This window comes from Rhinatrema bivittatum, chromosome 15 (assembly GCF_901001135.1).
Source record: "Rhinatrema bivittatum chromosome 15, aRhiBiv1.1, whole genome shotgun sequence".
NCBI lineage: Eukaryota > Metazoa > Chordata > Amphibia > Gymnophiona > Rhinatrematidae > Rhinatrema > Rhinatrema bivittatum.
This window is the reverse complement of record NC_042629.1, coordinates 28,508,514-28,531,500: the sequence shown is the minus strand read 5'-3', so window position 1 is coordinate 28,531,500 and position 22,987 is coordinate 28,508,514. Positions and strand designations below refer to the sequence as shown.

The window sequence follows — 22,987 nt, the reverse complement described above, 5'->3', positions numbered from 1 at the left end:
ACCGGGGCCTGAACGCTATAACGATCAAGGACCGTTACCCCTTGCCCCTCATCTCCGAGCTCTTCGATCGGCTGCAAGGTGCAAGGATCTTCTCCGTTGGATCTCCGAGGGGCCTATAACGTGATCCGAGTCAAGGAGGGTGATGAATGGAAGACGGCCTTCAACACCCGAGATGGCCACTAAGAGTATTTGGTGATGCCGTTCGGGCTCTGTAATGCTCCAGTGGTGTTCCAGAACACCATGAACGAGATACTCCGTGATCTCTTGTATCAGTGCGTGGTCGTGTACCTGGACGACATTTTGATATTCTCGGACTCTCTGACTGCTCACCGTCAGCACGTCGTCCAAGTATTGCAACGCCTCAGAGAGCATAGACTGTATGCGAAACTCGAAAAGTGCCTCTTTGAGCAGGAGTCTCTTCCCTTCCTGGGGTACATCGTCTCCAGTGAGGGATTCCGTATGGAACCCCAGAAGCTGAAAGCCATTCGAGAATGGCCGCAGCCGTCCGGACTGAACGCACTCCCAACGGTTTTAGGGTTTCGCCAACTATTACCAATCTTTTATACCTCATTATGCATCCATCGTTGCCCCGATGACAGCCTTGACCCAGAAAGGCGCGGATCCCAAGAACTGGCCTCCGGGAGCAGAGGCCGCCTTTCGTCACCTCAAGGAGGCATTCCTGCAGCAACCGTGCCTTTGTCATCCGGATCCGCAGCGGCCATTTGTCATCGAGGTGAACGCGTCCTCAGAAGGCATAGGGGCCGTTCTGAGTCAGACTTCCAAAAATCACAAGTTACGTCCATGTGCCTTCCTCTCCCGTCAGTTCTCTCCGGCAGAGTGGAACTTACGCCATTGGCGACGAGGAGCTCTTAGCCATGAAGGTGGCTCTAGAAGAGTGGCGCCCTTGGCTAGAGGGGGCACAACACCAGTTTACAGTCTACACGGACCATAAAAACCTTGAATACCTGCATCGGGCACAATCACTCAACCCTCGACAGGCATGTTGGGCCTTATTCTTCACCTGATTCAACATTATTCTACTCTACAGACCTGCCGGGAAGAATATCAAGGCCGATGCCTTATCACATGTATTCGAGTCTACGGAGAATTCTGATGACCCGCAGTTCGAGCCGTCACGCATCCTACTGTCCGCCACCACGACCATCCCTCTCGGGAAAACTCTGGTTCCGCCGCACTTGCGGAAACAAGTCCTGGCATGGGCTCATGATTCCCGTTGCTCCGGTCATCCAGGACAATCTCGGACCTTACAGACCCTGCGCCGATACTATTGGTGGCCTAAGGTCAACAAAGATGTCCGTGCTTACGTAGAGTCCTGCCAGTCGTGTGCTCGTCATAAGAGGATCCCAGGTGTGACCCCAGGCTTGCTTCATCCTTTACCAGCTCCCTCGGAACCATGGACCCATCTGGCGACAGACTTCGTGGTCGATCTGCCATCATCCAGTGGCAACACGGTCATATGGGTGGTCATCGACCGGTTTAGTAAAATGGCGCACTTCGTGCCACTCCCAGGGTTGCCATCTGCACCACAGCTGGCCCAGCTGTTCGTCCAGCACATCTTTAGAGTGCATGGTCTACCAAGAAGTATCCTCTCGGACCGAGGCCCTCAATTTACTGCCAGATTCTGGAGGGCCCTCTGCCAGAAGTTCGATGTCACCCTGGACTACACTTCCGCTTACCACCCGCAGGCCAACGGTCTTGCGGAGAGGACGAACCAAACTTTAAAGCAGTTCCTCCGTATCTATGTAAATGAGAAACAGGACGACTGGGCAAGTCTGCTGCCTTGGGCAGAGTTTGCACTCAATTCTCACCTTTCCACAGCTACCGGATTCTCGCCATTCCAGATAGTCTATGGGAAGCAGCCGTGTCCGCCGCCGCCAGTTCCCATTTCAGTCACGTCTCCGGTAGCCCAACTCTCAGCAGATGAGCTGCACCGCCTGTGGATTTCCACACGACGTGCATTGATCAAAGCCGGTCAGGTGGCAAAAAGGGTATGCCGATCAGCGACGAAGACCATACCCGCCTCTGAGGCCAGGTCAAAAGGTATGGCTGAGCACCCAGTTCAATCCGCCTGAAGCTGCCAATCAGCATGATTGGCCCCCGCCGATTTATTGGGCCATTTTCCATCATTCGACAAGTGGGTGCAGTATCTTTATCAGCTCCATCTACCCGCCTTCACTCAAGATACACAACACGTTCCATATTTCCCTCTTGAAGCCCCTGATGTTATCTTGGCCTTCCAGTACACCTCCAACTTCCCAACATGTTGCCCTCCGAAGACGACCTCACCTATCAAGTCCGGGAGGTATTGGATGTACGGAGCATAGAAAGAAATGGGAGTACCTGTTAGCCTGGGAGGGGTTCGTTCCCGAAGAAAACACCTGGGAGCCGTTGGCCAACCATACTGGGACCGGGGCTTGCTTGAGCAATTCTACAGAGACCCCCCGTCTAAGCCCAGGCCTCGGGGGAGGCGCCCTAAAGAGGGTGGGGGAGTTACTGTTGTGTTCTTGCGGCCATGGACGGCCATGGCCGCAGCCCCCTACCTCACCCGCAAGCGGTGACCCGCTGCGGCAGCACCAAGAGAAGCCCCTGAATCTGTGCCCGTCGCCCCGGCGTGGGCCCCCGGGATGGCAGCTGGTGGGGAGCCGTCCCTGCTCCTCCCTCGTGGCGTTAGGCAGTCTTTCCCTCCACGGAGGAAATCCTAGATGGCCGCCACTATCTTTAGGCGCGAGGCCGCGCCTCCTCTCTAGATTTAAAGGGCCTGGCCCCTTAACTACTTACAGCTGTTTCCTATGAGCCTGAGTAGAGGAAGTATAAAGGGAGGCTTCCTCTGCTCATTCCTTGACTTGGCAACGTCTCTTATAGCGCTGTTTTAAGTCTGCTTGCTTCGGTGAGCCTTCTTGCGCTTGGATCCTTGTTCCTGGTTCATGTCTCATCTTGGTGTTCCTGGTTCCTGACTTCGGATTGGCTAGCGATTGATTCTTGGTGTGTGACTTCGGACTGGCAAGCGGCGATCCCTTTGGCAGGTGACCTCGGACTGGTAAGCGACGACCCTCTGGCATTTGACCTTGGGGACTTCTTCTGGACCACAGTCTCCAAGGGCCCACCTAAGTCCCAGCGGCCCGGGTCCCTACGGGCTTCCAGGGTGAAGCTCCAGTTAGCCCTTGCTCCGAACTCTCGACTCCTTGACCTCTCAAAGGTCCACCTAAGTCCCAGCGGCCCGGGTCCCTACGGGCTCCTCTTGGGGGGACCGCAGGCTTCCAGTGGCGAAGACACAGTTCCTCTCCTCGACGTCGCGACTCTTCGTCTGCCTCCACAGTCACCTTAGTCTCCAGTGCCGAGGGATCAGCTGGTCACTTCTTCTGTTCTGCCTCGCCACCCCGACAGGAGAACCTATGGATCCACTTCCTAAGTTATACCATCCTCCCGTCGGTCCAAGGTTCACAAGCCTGAGCATAACACATTGAGCTTATCAGAACTTGCCTTTTAGGGTCCTGCACTGTCTGATCCATGTGTTTGGCACCAGTGGGCTATCAGATGGTTCCATTCTCCCCAGGCCTTAGTAATGGCTATACCAAACTGGGCAACGTAGCTTCAGCTCAAAAGAAACGTGAGCCATCCCTCCCACTGTTATTTTTGCAACGATCAGCATTGTTTAATTATCTGTATTCTGTTTGAATCTTGTAAACCGTTGTGATGGCTGCACCGAATGACGGTATAGAAAAACGCTTTAAATAAATAAATATTTTATACAACTCATTCTTCAAACTACTTTAAGATTTTTGACTGAAGAAAAGCTAGGACTGAACCATCTGGAACTAGATGGTTATGCCATTCAGCCTGACCAGTTTTTATTTTTGTCCTTGTTGTCTGTATAGTCTGTTTTCTCTCATTCCTCCCTAGTTCTCTTTGTTTTTCCTCCCTGGCTGGAGGGACTCAATTTTTGCTCAGATTTCTGTTTCCAACCTTGTCTTCTCTGAATACCAGTGTTGTTATGGGCCCCTTGTAATGTCCTGCTGAGGAGTATTAACCCTTCAACATGTCTTGGTTTTTTTTCCCTTGTTGGCACTTTCTTCTAAAAAGTGCCTATCCACTAAGAATTTTTGCCACAAGCTTTCACCTGGAACAGGTCACTATATTAATTAAAGTGATCAGCAGCTGAGTATCCTCTCATCAGAAGATCTAGTGTCATCTGAAGCTCTTTCCATAATATACTGGTTTATCCTTTCAGTTGAAGTCATTCAGTTAAAAAAGCAAACCCAACTCATTTCTTCTCATCTCTCCTCTCCAAATATTAATTGGATTCTTAGTCTTTTGCAAGCTGTCTCTTTGCAATTGTCTGTTATATGCCCAGCAGCCAGTAGAATTCCCCTTTTTATTTTTTTTTCCCCGCAGACCATCTTGATTCAAATCATCTATCGTAATCCCCAAAACAGTGCACAGACGGCCGACGGCTCACACTGTAAGTGCCGCAGTTAGAGAGACCTTTTTTAAAGAATGGTGTTAAGAGCCCTCACCTAATTTATCAGCTTCTGAGCTGCTGACATAGAGCAGTTGCAAACAGGCGAAGGTGGTGGAAGCCATTTTGAGCATATATCATGAACCTGACAAATGTCTGTTCTAGCAGAGTACACAGCTGTCTCCTCAGTGTTTAGGAATGGAGGACTTGTGGATGGACATGTGCAAGACTATGGGGAGAATGCTTTTAATTGATTATAATTCCAGATACTGTTGGCACAGGGCACAAAACTTGGGTAGGAGAGATGTTAAATTCTGGTGTTTTCAGAAATCAGAGGAGGTGCTTCCAGTGAAAAGAAAATATGTCCTCTTATCAGTGCAAGATGGGTATATTTTTCTTTAAAAAGTTTTAAAACCCATGTGACAAGTTGTAATATCCACTCTTATCAATTTACTTTTAAGATTTTTTGCCCAATACTCTTTAAGCCACACATTTGCAGTTCACCTGAACTCCTGTGTTCACAACAATGTCACAGATTGCGTCACAATGTGGAATCTTATTGGTTCGCATAGTATGCAGTGTTAATGGCATTGTAGCAAATGCAGACAAATCTATCAGATTCCATAGGAATGAAGCAATCTGTGCTGCAAACGCTAAAACAACTGCTGCCAAGAATGCAGAGGAATTACTCAGGAGCAGTTTATTGAATTTCAGAAATAACTGCAAAGTGGAATTGTTTGTATCAATACAGGATGCATGTTGCTTTTTACTGTGTGCATATTTCTTATTTTAATACATGGTTATTATAAATTCCTATAACTTCCTTAAATTTCTGTGGCAGATGGTGGCCCTAAGCTGTCTTTTTGCCAAGGATTCATGTTTTAATAGGCTGTGGTGGAAAGGTCCCACAGTCTTGCATACTCATGTCTGCAGTGTAAAGTGAGCAGTACATTCTCATTCTTGAGACTGAATGCAGTCCTAACTAGAGCTTTATATGTTTACATTTGTTGAATCTTTGACATATGTCAAGTTCCTGATATCATTGTCAAAGCAAAGAATGCAACTGAAGGTAAAATGGAATATTGTACATGAATGTAGCAGAAGGTAAGTTGCCCCACTTAAATGGGTCTGATTTTTCCCCATAAATAATTTTCTTTTTAATTTTTGAGGAAATGGAGATCTCGTGATAATCAACTATTTATTGTATTTTTGTTCTTGTTTTTATGTCAAAGCTTGCAAATGTTCTCTAGGTAGAGGGACATGGCATTGTAATAGTTTTGGCATTTTTGCAATGTTCTAAATAAGGGTGTTTTTCAACAAATTATATACTGGTATATTGAGACCCTGTCCAAAAGGACTTACAGTGAGTACCAAAGAGAATGGGAGATAAAGCGCTCAGTCATCACTGTCTGGGTAGAAGCAGGTTTCCAGTCCATTATTCTGACCACTAGGTCACTCAAGTAGTAACGTCAGCATTTAATATACTCATTAGATTGAGGAAATAAACAGTGAAGTCCCACTAACAGTTATCTATTGTCCTTTATTGCAGGAAATGTGACCTTCCAGTAGAATACAGAGCTCTGGTGATTGTTTTCACGTGCTGAAGCAAATGATAGGACAGTCATTGCTAGTCATTTCAGAAAGTAGTAATTTTGAGATGTTTCTATCATATAGTTTGTGGTTGTAAATATGATTCATTGGTAAACTGTGCAGGTCTGAAATTTGAATCAAAGAGCAACCACAAAATGGCAATCTAAAGGTCTCATTTCTGCAAAGTAAGTTCTATCATCAGAGGGCCACTTGAAAGCAATCTGATATCCCTTGCTAAAGAGCCATGATTTCTATAGCTAGTACTATAGCTTGTGGTTTTATTTATTTTCTTAAGATTATTCCTCCCTGTAACTCATGACAGTTATCTTCCGATTGCCGCCTTTTCACTTTTTTCTGCTCTCCTCTGCTTCTTATGCAGTTAGTTTGCCATTTCTTTCCTCTTAACTCATAGATCTAACTGGGGAAGAGGGTCAAATAGAAGGAAAGTGCCTGTTAACCTGGAAAACAAGGTGAGGACAAATGACAGTGGCTTAAAAAGATGGCATAATTGCCTTTGCCTGTCCTAGCTTCCTTGGGACTTTGAACCTCACTCTGTTGATAGCTTAAGGGTCCTCTGTTTAATTTTGCATGCACCTCTTCCTGATTTTCTCTGCCTTGACTTTGCCTATTGCCATAGTGCTCCTTAGGATGTGTTCTGTTTAAAAGATGGCATACCCCTGCTGTCAGGCTCTGTGTCCTTCCCCATATTCTGAAGGGCATTATCCTGGAAGTTCTGGCCCATTTATTGGACCAATTTAAATTACTTTGCTATTCTGAACTGTTATAACCTTTCCAGTTTGCAGCATTCTATTTGAAATTATAGATATAGGTTTTGCCTTTAAATACATGGATAATTGGGGGGTGGAGGGGCAGTTATGTACTGTAATGAAAATTAACCAAAAAATACAATAACGTTATCATGAGATCTCTGTTGCTTTCTAATGTTAGGATGAGTCAGGAAGGGAGCAGCAGCACAGTAAGATGATCCTCCTGTGTCAGGAGAAATGAAGTAACTTGCTCTTTTTTCAGCATCAAGACTCAGTCAGACTTGCTGCTGCTGCCGGTGAAGTGTGACATATTTTCATAATATAAAGTTGTTACATTTTGTATTTCAGACCATTGCCCTCTTGAACATTTACCGTAACCCTCAAAACTCTTCCCAGTCTGCCGACGGTTTGCGCTGTAAGTTTCTCCAACTTCCTTCACTGCAAGCTCGGGATCAGCTTGAGCCACTCTGCCATTTTGGCTTAAATGGTCAGAGACCGCATATAAAATAGATGTTGGGGAAAATATCTCAACTTTCCTACCTTCAAGTTCTGCCTCTTTCTTTCTTTTCTTTTGTTTTCTTGTGAGTTTTGGAGAGGTGCTTCCCCATTTGGTAATATTGGACTAAATGGCACCCAAGGAAAACAGTTTTTTTTTTATATTACATTAATCTCTTATTTTCCAAGAAATATTTCTAGTATGTAGTCATGCATGAATCCTGTTTTATAATGTATGCTGTGATTGACTGAAGAGCAAAAATAGATTAAAGTTACTCTACTTAAGCAGCATTTGCCAACAAAATTAGATTCTCTCCAGTATAACACTGTTTTAGTTAAAGGGTCACTATTAACTATTCAGTCTTATTTGCCATCTCATGTATGTTCCCAAATAAAACCTACTGTTTTTAAACTATAAACTCATGAATTAGAGCCCTGGGATGAGCTTATGTTTTAGCTCAACTTTCAGAACAGTAATGGGTTTACTATGTTGCCTATGCTTGGGAGGCGTTTTCATGTTTGCTCTGAGGCACATTGAAAACATTTCCCTTTCAGTTTGTCTGAGTTGTCATATTATCAGCGAATTTGATTTAATATGCCTAATAAGTCAGTGGTTCTCAACCTTTTTGGTGTTGTGGCATGCCTGGCACAGGGTTGATTTCCTCATGGCACATCATCATCTTTTTCTCGTCTCTTCCCTTAATTCTCCCTCCCCCCCCCCCCCCCCCCCCCCCCCCCCCCCCCCGGCATTATCACAACTTCCTTTCCCTCTTCTTCCACCCTCCTGGCATCATCATGACCTTCCCTTCTCTTTCCTTCTCTCCATGTCCTGGCACTTGCAGAAATAAATGAATAGCACTTACCTGGTGCCATTGCTTCATCCTCTTCTGACTTCCCTCTGCAATTGGAACTACATGGGGTCAGGAGTTGTCAAGAGACTTACAGGGCAGTTTCAGTTGCAGCAGAAAGCCATCAAAGGGGTAAGCAGCAGCAGATAAGTGCCACTCTCTAACCCACCCCCCACCGTAGGTGGGAGGACATCCTGCAGGCCAGTAGTTGGATGGGAAAAGAGAAAATGAAGACTACTATGGTGCCTTTTTATTGGGGTCTGACTAGCAGCTGGAAGAAAAATGTGTGGCATACCTGTGCTTGAGCCACAGAACACTTGTATGTTGTAGCACTTTGGTTGGGAAATGCTGTAATTAAAAAAGAGGTTTTCTTCTTGGAATGATCTTGTTAATAAGCTTGAAGATTTTTCAACTGAGTTACTTATGTACTTCAACTTTTATGATGAGCTGTACTCTTTTTGTGTGTGTAGTAGACATTTTGAAAAATAACAAAGATTCTGAATATATTTAAAGGAGTAAGAGCCTGTATTTCTTCATAGTTAGAAAAAGTCTCTGTTGCTATACTAAACAGTGGTGATAACTTTCAGTTCTGAAGAAAGCTCAGCACTAGATCCTTTCAGAAGTTGTCAAATATTCCTGTGCTGGTACAGTGGAGTCTAGGCATTGACTTTCTCTTCATAGTATGAAGGGAAGAATTGGATATATCCATTGATAGTTACTTTAAGGTTCTTTGCTTCACTTCTCCAGGGGAAATCTTTTGAACAAGCATGTTTTGAATCACAAGTCATTGTATTTAGTTGTTTTTTGTTTTTTTTTTGTAAGTTTGTTCCAAATGACAATCTCATACTGTGCATAAACCAGTAGGCTTTGTGTTACCTTTTTTTGTCTGATGACAATCAGGAGCTACTATCGACATGTAACATGAGAAAGACAAGTAGTTATTAAATATAAGAAGATTATCATCTGACTACCCTTAACAGAAGGCCTGAGGGTAATCTGCACGGAGCAGCAGCTATTACCCAAAAAAATAAAAATAATAAACTTGCTGGTCCACTTGGGTCTGTCTGCCGACATTTACTATGCTAGTATAATTCCTTGCATAAGTTAACATTAAGTAAAAAGTTAGATGCAGTATATGTCTACAAAGGCCATATGATAGAAGGTCAATCTAAAGGAACATGCTTGTTTTTAAATCAGTGCTTTATTTTTAAAAGATGTTTCGTTAAATGCTCCATTAGCAATTGACTCCAATACTCAATTTTCTCTCTCACTATTTAGGAATACTTAATATCACTCAAATACCTGTAATTTCTCTTTCAAAATCTGTTAGGGTAAATATGCAAAAAGAAAACAAAGTTTTCTTTATAATTGATTACAGATTGCAGGAATTGATTTGTGATTTCTTTGTGATAATCTCTGGGAATCAGCAGATTTATGGCCTTTTTGTGCCAGTGGCAGCAATTCTTCAGTACTGCTGTTTCTGGTCCCTGGATCTTGCTGGCGTCTGATGTTCTTATTTTTTACTTCTCTTGCATATTTTGCTGGATTTGCTGCGCCACCCCTTTGACCTTATTCTCTTCTTATAATATTGTGCAAGTTCTCTGTCAACAAGTAGGGCTGAATTAGCCATGACACCTGGGTGACATCATCCGACGGCATCAAAACCCATCTCTCTAGCCCAGTAGAGCTTTTACTACTGTGAATATGTTGGCGTTCCCTGCATGTATTGCCTTGCAAGCCCCTCAGAATCGTTTCTTCCATTCTACCACATGGACATGTGCCCTCTCTCTTTTGTGAAATATTTTTATTGGCTGTAGGGCCTTGTTTTTTGTCTTTTTTTTTCTCACAGAAACATAGAAATGATGGCAGAAAAGGACCAAACGGTTCATTGAGTCTGCTCAGCAAGCTTATGGTAGCATCAGGGGGGTGGCATCTGCCATGCCATACAAATTACTTCCATACTTACTTTCCCAAACCGTCAAAGTCAGTGTCCTTGTTGGTTTCTGTCTGAAACCAATTCCCCTTTACCTCTTTTCCCCCTGCCGTTAAAGCAGAGAGCAATAATGAGTTGCATCAACAGTATGAAGGCTTGTTGGTTAAGGGTAGTAACTGCTACACCAGCAAGTTACCCCCATGCACTCTTTTCCTTATCTCCATTCATTAGGGATTCACAGTGTTTTACCCCATACCTCTTTGAAATCTTTTACCCTTTTTGTGTTTACCTCCTCCTCCTGAAGTGCATTCCAGGCATCCACCACCCTCTCCATGAATAAATATATCCTGACATTGGTTCAGAGTCGTTCTCCCTGGAGTTTCATTTCGTGATCCCTAGTTCTACTGATTTCTTTCCAGCGGAGAAGGTTTGTCTATTGTGCATCATTAAAACCTTTTAGGTATCTGAAGATTTGTATCATCTCTCCTCCAGGGTATACATATTTAGGTCCTTCAACCTCTCCTCATAAGTCATTTGATGGAGACCCCACACAATTTTTGTCTTCCTTCTCTGGACCACCTCCATCCTGTCTCTGTCCCTTTTGAGATATGGTCTCCAGAACTGAACACTATACTCCAGGTGAGGCCTCACCAAGGACCTGTACAAGAGGATTATCACCTCCTTTTTCTTACTGGTTATTCCTCTCTCTGTGCAGCCCAGCATTATTCTGGCTTTAGCTATCATCTTGTAACATTGCTTTGCCATCTTCAGATCGCTAGACACTATCACTTCAAGGTCCTTCTCTTGCTCCGTGCACAATAGCCCTTCACGCCCCATCACATGCAGCTCTTTTGGATTACAACACCCCAGATGCATGACTCTGCACTTCTTGGCATTGAATCTCAGCTGCCATATCTTCGAGCACCATTCAAGCTTCCTTAAATCGCATCTCATTCTCTCTACTCCTTTTGGCGTGTCCACTCTGTTGCAGATCTTAGTATTATCCGCAAAAAGACAAACTTTACCCTCTATCTCTTCCACAATGTCGCTCACAAAGATATTGAACAGGACCTGTCCCATCACTGATCCTTGCAGCACTCCACTTAACACTTCTTTCTTCAGAGTAGGTTCCATTTACTATCACACACTATCTTCTATCTGTCACCTAGTTTGTAATCCAGGCCTACCACCTTGGCGCTCACTCCTAGGCTTCTCATTTTGTTCACAAGCCCTCTTATGTGGGACCATATCAAAAGCTTTGCTGAAATCCAAGTAGATCACATCGAGTGCTCTTCCTCGATCCAATTCTTTAGTCACCCAATCAAAAAAAAAACCAATCAGATTTGTTTCACAGGACCTTCCTGTGGTGAATCCATGCGACCTCGGGTCCAGCAATCCTCCTGACTGTAGATAATTCACTATTCTTTCCTTCAGTAGCGTCTCCATTACTTTTCCCACCACCGAGGTGTGGCTAGTCGGCCTGTAGTTTACAGCCTCCTCTCTGCCCCCATTCTTGTGAAGCAGGACCACCACCGCTCTTCTCCAATCACTCGGCATCACTCCCGTTTCCAGGGATCTATTGAACAGGTCGTGCAGCAGACCTGCCAACACATCTCTGAGCTCCCTCAGTATCCTGGGATTAACCTCAAAAGGCCCCACAGTTCTGTCCACTTTGTTTTCCTAGCTCTTCCCATAAATTCTCTTATGTAAATGGAGTTTCATCTACCCTACTCTCCTCCATTTTCTTTTTAACTAGCGACTGTCGTTCTCTAGGGTCCTTTTTAGTGAACAAAAAACTGAAGTATTTGTTTAATATTTCCACTATTTCTTCATTTCTCTACACATTGATCCTTTTCACCTTTCACCTTCAATTGATCATTGATCCTTTTCACCTTCAATTTCACCTTGCCACTGGACCTTTCTTTGATGTATCTGAAAAATGTTTTGTCACCTCACTTTCTCTTTGGCAATCATTTCTTCTGCCTGACATTTTGCTTTCTTGATTACTTTCTTCGTCTCCCTCAGTTTCACCAGATATTCTTCCTTGTGTTCTTCTTTTTGGGATCCTTTATATTTCTTGAATGCTGTTCTTTTTGCTTTTATTTTATCAGCTACCTCCTTTGAGATCCAGATAGGTTTACTTTTCTAACACATAGATTAGTTGCCTTTGTAATTGTTCCTTTTAATTTGGCCCACTATTGTTCCACCTTTCTCAATTCGTTGCCACATGGGCACTCGGCACAACCAATATGTCTGCATCATCAGTCTAAGCAATGCGTTGGCTCCAGCTCCCCGGTGCATCAGCACACTTGATGTCTCTGCTTCGTCAGTGCTCTCAATGTGCTCTGTATTTGTGCCTTTGGCTCAGAAGTTGTGACCTCCCAATCTAAGAATTCCTCTCTCTGTCTGAAAATACGGGAGCCTATTTCTGAAGAGTGCTTCTGGCAAACACAAGTAGTCCAGCTGGAAACTCTTGCATGGAGCGCAGAGCAGGATTCTCAAGATGATTTTATTCTCAAAGTGCACAGGTGCGTCACAGTAGAAGGCTATCCTTGAATTCTGCTAGTGGGGGTGTCTCGTTGTATGTGTTTTGTTCAGGGCCTGGTCAGTGTCATCTGCTTGACATTCTATGATCAGGATGTTTTCACTGACAGTACCAGGGGTATAACAAGATGTTAAACCCATTGTGCTCCAAAAAAGACAGGCTTACTCCCAGGGGTGTCCCCTTCTTTCTCTGATATCAGCAAAGTACCTGCCTCACTTACCATCTTCTTTAGGGTTATGGTTCTCCTTAACCTTAAGTTGTAAAGAAACCCCTGTTTTTCCCTGATCTGAGGAATTCTCGTCCCTGCTGGTAAACCTCTCTTGCCAGAATTCTGGGTGAGGGAAGGTGATTGGAGTTATTTGGATGAGATATTTTCGGAATACTAGCAGTGCTTAAGTGCTCCACTGACAACCGTAGCCCATTGTGGTAGTCACTGTAGTGGAAAAAAGTCCTTTTTTTCAAATATATTGTAAAGAAAATCCTCCAGAGCCCTCTGAATGTTTGCATGGTGAGTGATCAGCCTTATGTGATCTACTCGCATGACAGTAGTAAAAAGACTGATATCCCCTTCTCTGGGGGATACTCTTTAAGAGATTAAGGAGCAACACTTGACCCCAGTTTTTTGATAGGCCTCTGAATACAATTCCCTCTCTTTCTCAGTGAAGGACAGTTTTCTGCTATTCCTTGATGATTGTAGAAAAATCACCAAGGATTGTTGAGTCCTCAAGGTTACGTAGTGTAGTTACTGTTTGTTTCACCCTTCTTCAGCGTAGTATCATTATCTTGTCTTCTAATTGGACCATCTTGGACACTCCAACTGCGTCTCAAGGGGAGTTGGTCCTTCACCAGCGAGCATTAGAGTTGCTTCCTCCTGAAGAGCATAGCATGTGGTTCTATTCCCGCTATCCTTCTCATCTTCAAAAATTCAAAGTGATTGAGTCCTGTCCTGAATTTTCAAAGGCTGTTCAGGAGGTTGCTTCAGGAGAAGTCCAAGATGAGCATCACTTTCTCCACCCTGACATGTTTTCAAAGCAGGATGAATACTTTGAAGTCAATAGAGTGGAATCCTCTGGATTTTTGTTTGCCTGAAGGTTTTCACTAATTTGTTGTTGGTGGTAACATGTTTAGGCCACCAGGGAATGTGTATCTTCTCTTGTGTAGACAAATTGCTGATGATGGGATCTGAAGAAATCTTTCAACCCTCAATTCTTGAACTTTATTGCTTCAGGACATGAATAGATGTGATGAAGGACGGTATGTTCTACCCATCAGATCTAGTCATGATACTTGTTTTGAGCCATATGGCAGCAGCATGGCATGTAGTCCCCTTGTGCCTCTAAACTTGAGAACTCTCCATTGGAGCCTCCACTTTCACTGGTTACGTTACACCTTTTTCACTCTGTATTGGTTCCTTAATAAAGATGATCCTTCGTTAGTGGCTAAATCTGTTGTTCCTGGGGTTTCTCTCTTATCTGGCATGTCTGGTTCCTTCTGTTCAGGGCTATAGATTATTACAAAATGTTTTTCCCAGATAAACCTCGTAGAGCTCTGAGCCATTTCAGTTTTTGCAAGGAGTATTCTCCCATCGCTTGCAAGGAATGAATTTGTTGATCCAAATGGTAGTCCATGAAAGCAAATAAAGAGGTGCAGAGTTTGTGACCTTCTGCCGAGAATTTCAGCAGATTAGGTATGGGCTGTCTGTTGTGAGGCCTTGTTTTAGGGAACAAACCTCCTGGACTCTCCAACTCATCAGCGTATCACCTTCCCGGGTCTTCCAACCTAATAGATGGGATAGGCTTTGGGGGTCAGCATCCTCGGACATTTTTGTTTTGAAAAGCGACAAGAACGTTCAATGGTTTATTTCATCCTATGGAGTGAATACAGATCTGTTCTGGTCCCTTTTTCGACTGTGGGAGGCACATCTAATGTCTGCATTTCCACAACTATGGTTAATGACAAGATTGGTTCAAAAAGTGCTGTACACTTGAGCTAAGATTTTCCTCATTGTCTCAGCATGACAGAGTCACAGTTTATTTTTCTCATAGCTCAACCGGTTGACTATCCTCCTTTCAATTCTTTTGGGAGTCGAGCACGCACTGCTGCTGCAGGGGAAAGATTGTCTATGAGCCTTTTATCATTGAACCTGAAATCAAGGGTGTTCAGCACTTAGTACTTTCCTCTTTTTACTGCCCAAAGAAGTCCAGAGCATCTTCTGTTTGACAAGAAAGCCATACTCCAAAGGCGTATGGGCTTAGATGGCAGATACTTTCATCCAGGTGCCAGATAGGCTCTGTGGTCATTTTCATCTGTTGTACCAAGTATCTGTGTGAGTACTAATTTCCCTTTCTACCATCGAGTCTCAATACTTCACCAATGTGAGTGTACCTTAGTGTTATTGCTGCTTGCTTCTTCCAAGTACAGGAAATACTACTCGCTTTATTCTTGAATAGCACAATTTATGGCGGGTTTGATGGCACTTAAAACCTCCATTTTCAAGACCACCTGTTAATGGATCTCAAGGATGAGCTGCTAGAGTTGGCCTCTTTAAGTATCTTACCTAGAAGGTGGAGTTCCTAGTTGCTATCGCTTCAACTAGATGGGTTGGCATCTGTAGTTATTTCATAAGACTGTTGCATCTTGAGTTTATCTTCAAATGATCTGGTTTTTCACTGAAATCACACCAGGTGCATTGAGGAGAGAAAGCCCTTCATTCACTTTTCTGTTACAGGGCTGTGGTATATTACTAGAGAAGAATTTCACCATATCGTCAGGCATATTAGCAGTCTGTGTCCTGTGATCCCATCGGTCTTGGAATAGCAGTTGCTATTCGTTTCCTGTACAACTGGCTAGCGGGTTGTATTGCATGCTGGCATGTGTTGGCTGGTCTTCCAATTACAGACTTTGTCATGGCTCATCAAGTCAGAGTTGTCTATTTTCATTGCTCTCCGGAGAACTGTCTCCACTGCTATCATCTGCAAAGTTGCAACTTGGTTTTTTGTATATCCCGCTAGTGTCTGGACAACCTATCCAGAGGAGACAGTATTTTTGGACAAATAATTTTGCACAGCCTGTTCACCAGTAGTCCATTCAACACAGGGGATCTGGGTTGCTTTTTTCATTAAGTGCTCCGCTGCGCAACCCTCAGCTTGGGACTCTGCCAGTTTCATAGCTAATTCAGCCCTGCTTTTTGATGGAAAAAGCAAGTTTGCTTACTGTAAACGATGTTATCTGTAGACAGCAGAATGAATTAGCCATGCTTAATGCCCACCTCCCTAGAGAGTAGACTACATTCTACAATAGACTGAGGGCCTCGCGAGACAACTTCCATACATGCCCAGAATAAAAGTTCTACTAGAGTTAGAGGGATGGGTCCATTTGGTGCTCTCAGATGATGTTGCCCACATGTCATGGCTAAATCATCCCTCTGTTTATCCAGAACATTGTTTACAGAAAACAAACATGCTAATTGCATGGATATAGGTCTTATATTGCATAGGTTCTTGGGATGGAGAATGTGGAAAAGTATGGACCAGTTCTGATCAGGGGTTTTCTTGCAAGTGAAATGTCATTTGCTGGCTATATTATATCTAGAAACGTCAGATGATTACATCAGAAGTTATCAGTACTTGCCCTTTAGTTGTAGGCTCTTGTCAGGAAAGATGCATAGTAACAGGGAAACTGGTCTATCCTGGTAAATGCCCAGGCCCTAGGTTATTAGGTAAATAACTGATCTTTGTCTCACTCATTATTTCTGATGGGTCTTATGTTTATCGGCTTTTGTCTTGCTTGGATCTTCTGTTAATGGTGCCCTTCCCAAGGACTCTCCAACAAATAGATTTTGCTTTGGGTAGGGAAAGATTACAGCATTCTTAATTTCTTTGGTCATTTCTCTCAAGGCCAGATCATATAATAATCCTACATCAGTATAATTAATATTTTGGCACAAAAAAATCACTCATCTTACAGATACACAAGGGTCATATGACACTATCTCTTGCCAGTGTACAGTGGACCCTTGACTTATGAACTCAATTGGTTCCAGAGGGCTGGTTGTAACTCAAGTTGGTTGTAAGTCAAGACTATTATTTCCATAGGAAATAATGGAAAAACCCATAATGCGTTCCAAACCTCCCAAAAGCACCTCTTTCCTAACCATTTCTATAATAAAAAATGGTTGTATAATGTCTGTAATTACCAGAAACACCAATAATTTCCTAGTGTACTCACCAAAAAGTTATAAAATGTGCCTAGCCTACCAGAAACAACAATTTCACCTCCTCCACTAGTTCCTTTACAATATCTGCATATGAACTCTCTACCTGGGTAACATCAAGCTAGGTCATCAAATCTTCACAAAAGTACACTGTTCTGTTCGTATGTCACACTCTGCATGTCAAAGTGGCCCCTAACCCCTACAATAATACCTACACCTCACCTTGAGTAACTAGGTGGGCCTCATATAGGGGTATAAATACCTATCTAGTATGAGGGCATTATGGCTAGTCTCAGTCTCCCCCCCCCCCCCCCCCCCAATATTTTGGTCGTAACCCGAAATTTGTTCATAACTCTAAGGGCCCACTATAGAGGTTTCTTCCATACTTTTCCAGTAAGTGTCTTTGAGTGTGCATGAGGATTCCCGTATGCCACCTTTTGCTCCTCTGTTTTCTTCATTTATAGGAAGAAGTCCTACTGCTGCCATGATGTAGGCCCTGCAGATCTTTTCATGGTTTTTCTTCACTAGTTTGAAGATTTTTCTTTTTGGGAAGGCTATTTTTCTTTTTCTGCCTTTCTAAATCAGAAAAATAACCAATATATGCACATATTCCATTTAAACTAGAACAAGGGGGAAAGCCGACAGTCGCTCATCAGTGCATGGTTCAGAGGGAGGTATCTTCGAAAGATACTAATGAACAAGAGAGTTAGGGCATCACAACAGAGAATAGCCACTTCACTTAGAGAATAGCCACTGCCATTAGCAATGGTTACATGGAATAGACTTAGTTTTTGGGTACTTGCCAGGTTCTTATGGCCTGGATTGGCCACTGTTGGAAACAGGATGCTGGGCTTGATGGACCCTTGGTCTGACCCAGTATGGCATTTTCTTATGTTCTTATGTTCTTATCCAATAAAAGCAAAAGTAATCCATATGTCTATAAGTAAGAAACCACTTGAATTAAGATTCCAAATTATCCCTGTCAACTGATAAGCGAGTTGTTAATACAAACAAAAGCATACTTTGATATATACCTATATACCAATGCCAGAAGTCTGAGAAGTTGCTCAGCAGTGCATGGTTCGGAGGGAGGTATCTTCAAAGGATACTAATGAAGCATTAGAGTTGGAGCATCCCAATAGAGAGGTTCCAATAATAAGAAAAGTAGTCCAAGTGCATATAATTAAAAACTCACCTGTGCTAAAAGAATTCCAATTTATCCCTGTCATCTGAAAAGCAGAATGTAAATAGAAACAAAAAACACACTTGGAAATGTTTTATGCTAATGCCAGAAGTCTAACATGTAAGATGGGAGAATTAGAGTGTATAGCAGTGAATGACATAGACTTAATAGGCATCTCAGAAACATGGTGGAAAGAGGATAACCAATAGGATACTGCTAAACCGGGGTACAAATTATATTGCAATGACAGAGAGGAGCATCTTGGTGGTGGGGTCGCGCTTTATGTCCAGGATGGCATAGAGTCCAACAGGATAAAGATCTTGCATGAGACTAAATGTACAATCAAATCTTTATGGGTAGAAATCCCTCATGTGTTGGACAAGAGAATAGTGATAGTATATTACCTTCCACCTGGCCAAAATCGTGAGATGGAATGCTAAGAGAAATTAGTGCAGTAATAATGGGAGATTTCAATTACCCCAATATTGACTAGGTAAGTGAAACATAAGGGCATGCTAGAGAAATAAAGTTCCTGGATAGAATAAAAGACAGTTTTATGGAGCAACTGGTTCAGAAACCGAGCGAGAGGAAGCAATTTTAGATCTAATTCTCAGTGGAGTGCAGGATTTGATGAGAGAGGTAACTCTGGTGGGGCCACTTGGCAATAGTGATCATAATATAATCAAATTTGAATTAATGACTGGAAGGGGGGGACAGTATGTAAATCCATAGTTCTAGCACTAAACTTTCAAAAGGGAAACTTTGATAACATGAGAAAAATAGTTAGCAAAAAACTGAAAGGTGCATCTACAAAGGTAAAAAGTGTACAAGAGGCGTGGACATTGTTAAAAAAAAAAAAAACCCATTCTAGAAGCACAGACCAGATGTATTCCATGCATCAAGAAAGGTGGAAGGAAGGCAAAACGATTACCAGCATGGTTAAAAGGTGAGGTGAAAGAGGCTATTTTAGCCAAAAGATCTTCATTCAAAAATTGGAAGAAGGATCCTTCAGAAGAAAATAGGATAAAGCATAAGCATTGGCAAGTTAAATGTAAGACATTGATAAGACAAGCTAAGAGAAAATTTGAAAAGAAGTTGGCCATAGAGGCAAAATCTCACAATAAAAACTTTTAAAAATATATCCGAAGCAGAAAGCCTGCAAGGGAGTCGATTGGACCGTTGGATGATCAAGGGGTTAAAGGGGCTCTTAGACAAGACAAGGAGATCGTGGCATGATTAAATGATTTCTTTGCTTTGGTGTTTACTGAAGAGTATGTTAGAGAGATACCCATTCCAGAGAAGGTTTTCATGGGTGGTGATTCAGATCAACTGAACCAAATCACGGTGAACCTGAAAGATGTGGTAGGCCTGATTGACAAACTGAAGAGTAGTAAATCACCTGGACCAGATGGTATACACTCCAGGATTCTGAAAGAATTAAAAAATGAAATTTCAGAACTATTAGTAAAAATTTGTAACCTATCATTAAAATCATCCAATACACCTGAAGATTGGAAGATGGCCAATGTGTAACCCCTATATTTAAAAAGGGATCCGGGATGATCCAGGAAACTATAGACTGGTGAGCCTTACTTCAGTGCCAGGGAAAATTGTGGAAACTGCTATAAAGAATAAGGACATAAGAAATTGCCATGCTGGGTCAGACCAAGAGTCCATCAAGCCCAGCATCCTGTTTCCAACAGAGGCCAAACCAAGCCACAAGAACCTGGCAAATACCCAAACACCAAGAAGATCCCATGCTACTGATGCCAGTAATAGCAGAGGCCATTCCCGGTTTTCCTAGCTCTTTAGATACATACTCTTCTGTAAAAAGAGTTGTGTCTAGCCCAATCCCTTCTATGGTCTTGTCAACCAGCAACAGTCCTTCTCCAGGGTGGACTTTAGTGAACACAGAACTGAAGTATTTGTTTAATATTTCTGCCATTTCTTTGTTTGGCTTGGCACATTGCTTCTCGTCACCTTTCAATTTCACTATATCACTTCAGGCTTTCCTTCTTTCTCTTATATATCTGAAAAATATTTTGTTGCCTCTCTTAATCTCTTGGGCAATTCTTTCTTCCGCTTGACATTTTTGCTTTTCTGATTTCTATCTTTGTCTCCCTCATTTTCACCAGGTATTATTCCGTGTGCTCCTCTCTTTGGGATCCTTTATACTTCCTGAGCACTGATCTTTTTGCCTTTATTTTTGCAGCCACCTCTTTTGAGAACCAAATTGGTTTCTTTTTCCTTAAACTTTTGTTTACTTTTCTAACATATAGATTTGTGCCTTTGTAATAGCTCTTTTTAATTTAGCTCACTATACCACCTCGCACATTTTTTCCCAGTCTTCTAGTTGTTCCTCCAGGTACATTCCCATTTTGTCAAAGTCCGTATATTTGAAATTCAGAACTCTGGTCTTCGTGTGACTTCTTTGTATCTTATTCGCAATATCAAACCATACCATCTGATGATCACTTGTCCGGACATTAGAACAGGTAACACTTCTGAAAAGGCTATAGTCTTCACCATGTGCAATTCTTACTATACATGGTTTTCCTTCTAACCCTGCTATAACTCTTAACTCTGTGCTGTGACTCCTAATAAGGAACCTAACATCATGTAACTAGAGTTTGGATTATTTGTATCGGTATACATCACTTTACACTTATCCACATTAAATTTCATCTGCCATTTGGATACCAAATCTTTCAGTCTTGCAAGGTTCTCTTGCAATTTATCACAATCCACTTGTGATTTAACTACACTGAATAATTTTGTACTTTCTGCAAATTTGATTACCTCATTCGTTGTATTCTTTTCCAGATCATTTATAAATATATTGAAAAGCACCAGTCCAAGTACAGATCCCTGAAGCACTCCACTGGATACCCTTTTCCAGTGAGGAAATTGGCCATTTAATCCAACTCTCTTGTCTTTTAACCAGTTTGTAATCCACGAAAAGACATCACCACCTATCCTATGACTTTTTGGTTTTCTTAGAAGCCTCTCCTGAGGGTCTTTGTCAAATGTCTTCTGAAAACCCAAATACACTACATCTACTGGTTCATCTTTATCGACATGTCTATTAACCCGTTAAAAAAAAAAAATGAAGCAGATTTGTGAGGCAAGATTTCCCTTGGGGAAATCGCTGCTGACTGTGTTCCATTAAACCATGTCTTTCTATATGCTCTATGATTTTGATCTTTAGAATAGTTTCCACTATTTTTCCCAGCACTGAAGTCAGGCTCACCGGTCTACAGTTCCTGGATCACCCTGGAGCCCTTTTTAAATGTTGGGATTACATTGGCCACCCTCCAGTCTTCTGGTACAATGGATGATTTTAATGATAGGTTACAAATTTTAACTAATAGATATGAAATTTCATTTTTTAGTTCCTTCAGAACCCTGGGGTGCATACTATCCAGTCCAGGTGATTTGCTATTCTTTAGTTTGTCAATTTGGCCTACTACATCTTCCAGGTTCACAGTGATTTGGTTCAGCTAATCTGACTCCTCACCCTTGAAAGCCATCTCTGGAACCAGTATCTCCCCAGCATCCTCACTAGTAAACACAAAAGAAAGTAATTCCTTTAGTCTTTTTGCAATGACCTTATCTTCCCTAAGAGCCCCTTTAACCTCTTGATCATTTAACAAGCAAGTCAATTTCCTCACAGGTTTCCTGCTTTGGATATATTTTAAAAAGTTTTTATTATGAATTTTTGCCTCTACTGCCAACTTCATTTCAAGTTCTCTCTTAGCCTGTCTTATCAATGTTTTACAGTTAATGTGACAGTGCTTATGCTTTTTCCTACGTTCTTCAAATGGATTCTTCTTCCAATTTTTTGAAGGATTTTTTTGGGCTAAAATAGCCTCTTTCGCCTCCATCTTTTACCTATGCCAGTAATCATTTTGCTTTCCTTCCACCTTTCATAATGCATGGAATACATCTGGACTGCACTTCTAAGATGGTATTTTTAAACAATGTCCACACTTGTTTTACACTTTTAACCTTTGTAGGTACAACTTAGGGTTTTTTTGTTTGGTTTTTTTTTTAACAATTTTCCTTATTTTATCAGTTTCCCTTTTGAAAATGTAGTGTCAGAGCTGTAGATTTACATAGTTTCCCTCTTCCACTCATTAGATCAAATTTGATTATCTAATGATCACTATTGCCAAGTGGCCCCAACACCGTTGCCTCTCTCACCAAATCCTGTGTTCCACTAAGAATTAAATCTAAAATAGCTCCCTCTCTTGACTGTTCCTGAACCAATTGCTCCATGAAGCAGTTGTTTATTCCATTCAGGAAATATGTCTCTAGCATATCCTGATGTTCATTTACGCAGTCAGTAATTGAAATCTCCCATTATTACTGCACTGGCAAATTAGTTAGCTTCCCTGATTTCTCTTAACATTTCATCATCTATCTCATCATTTTGGCCATCACTATACTCTTACTCAATACATATGGGATTTCTACCCATAGAGATTCTACTGTGCATTTAGTCTCTTGAATTATCTTGATCCTGTTGGACTCTATGCCCTCCCAGATATAAAGCACCACACCCCCCCCCCCCAAGTTGATCCTTCCTGTCATTGCAGTATAATTTGTACCCTTATTATAGCACTGTCCCATTAATTATCCTCCTTCCTCCAGATCTCTGAGATGCCATTTATGTCTATCTCATCATTAAGTGCTATACACTCCAACTCTCCCATCTTACTTTGTAGACTACTGGCATTGGCATACTGACATTTCAAAGTGTTTTTGTTTGTATTAACAACCTGTTTTTCAATTGATAGGCATAATTTGGAATCCTTTAGCTCAGGTGATTCTTTACTTTATAGGCACATGGACTACTTTTGCTTTTACTGGAACCTCTGTTGGGATGTCCTAACTCTCCTGTTTTCATTAGTATCCTTTGAAGATACCTTTTTCT

General features: G+C 42.3%; 1 protein-coding gene across 3 annotated transcripts in view; it reads left to right on the top strand.

The window, feature by feature from the left end:
* Nucleotides 1-22,987, top strand: part of LOC115076799 (splicing factor U2AF 35 kDa subunit) — a 250,072-nt gene that overhangs the window by 58,741 nt on the left and 168,344 nt on the right. For 2 of the 3 annotated variants that reach the window (XM_029578697.1, XM_029578695.1), the window contains exon 3: nucleotides 7,183-7,249. The exons of the other annotated variant lie outside the window; for it this stretch is intronic. In XM_029578697.1, the coding sequence (XP_029434557.1) occupies nucleotides 7,183-7,249 (67 nt within the window). The remainder of the gene's footprint in view (nucleotides 1-7,182; nucleotides 7,250-22,987) is intronic. 3 annotated transcript variants of the gene reach the window in all.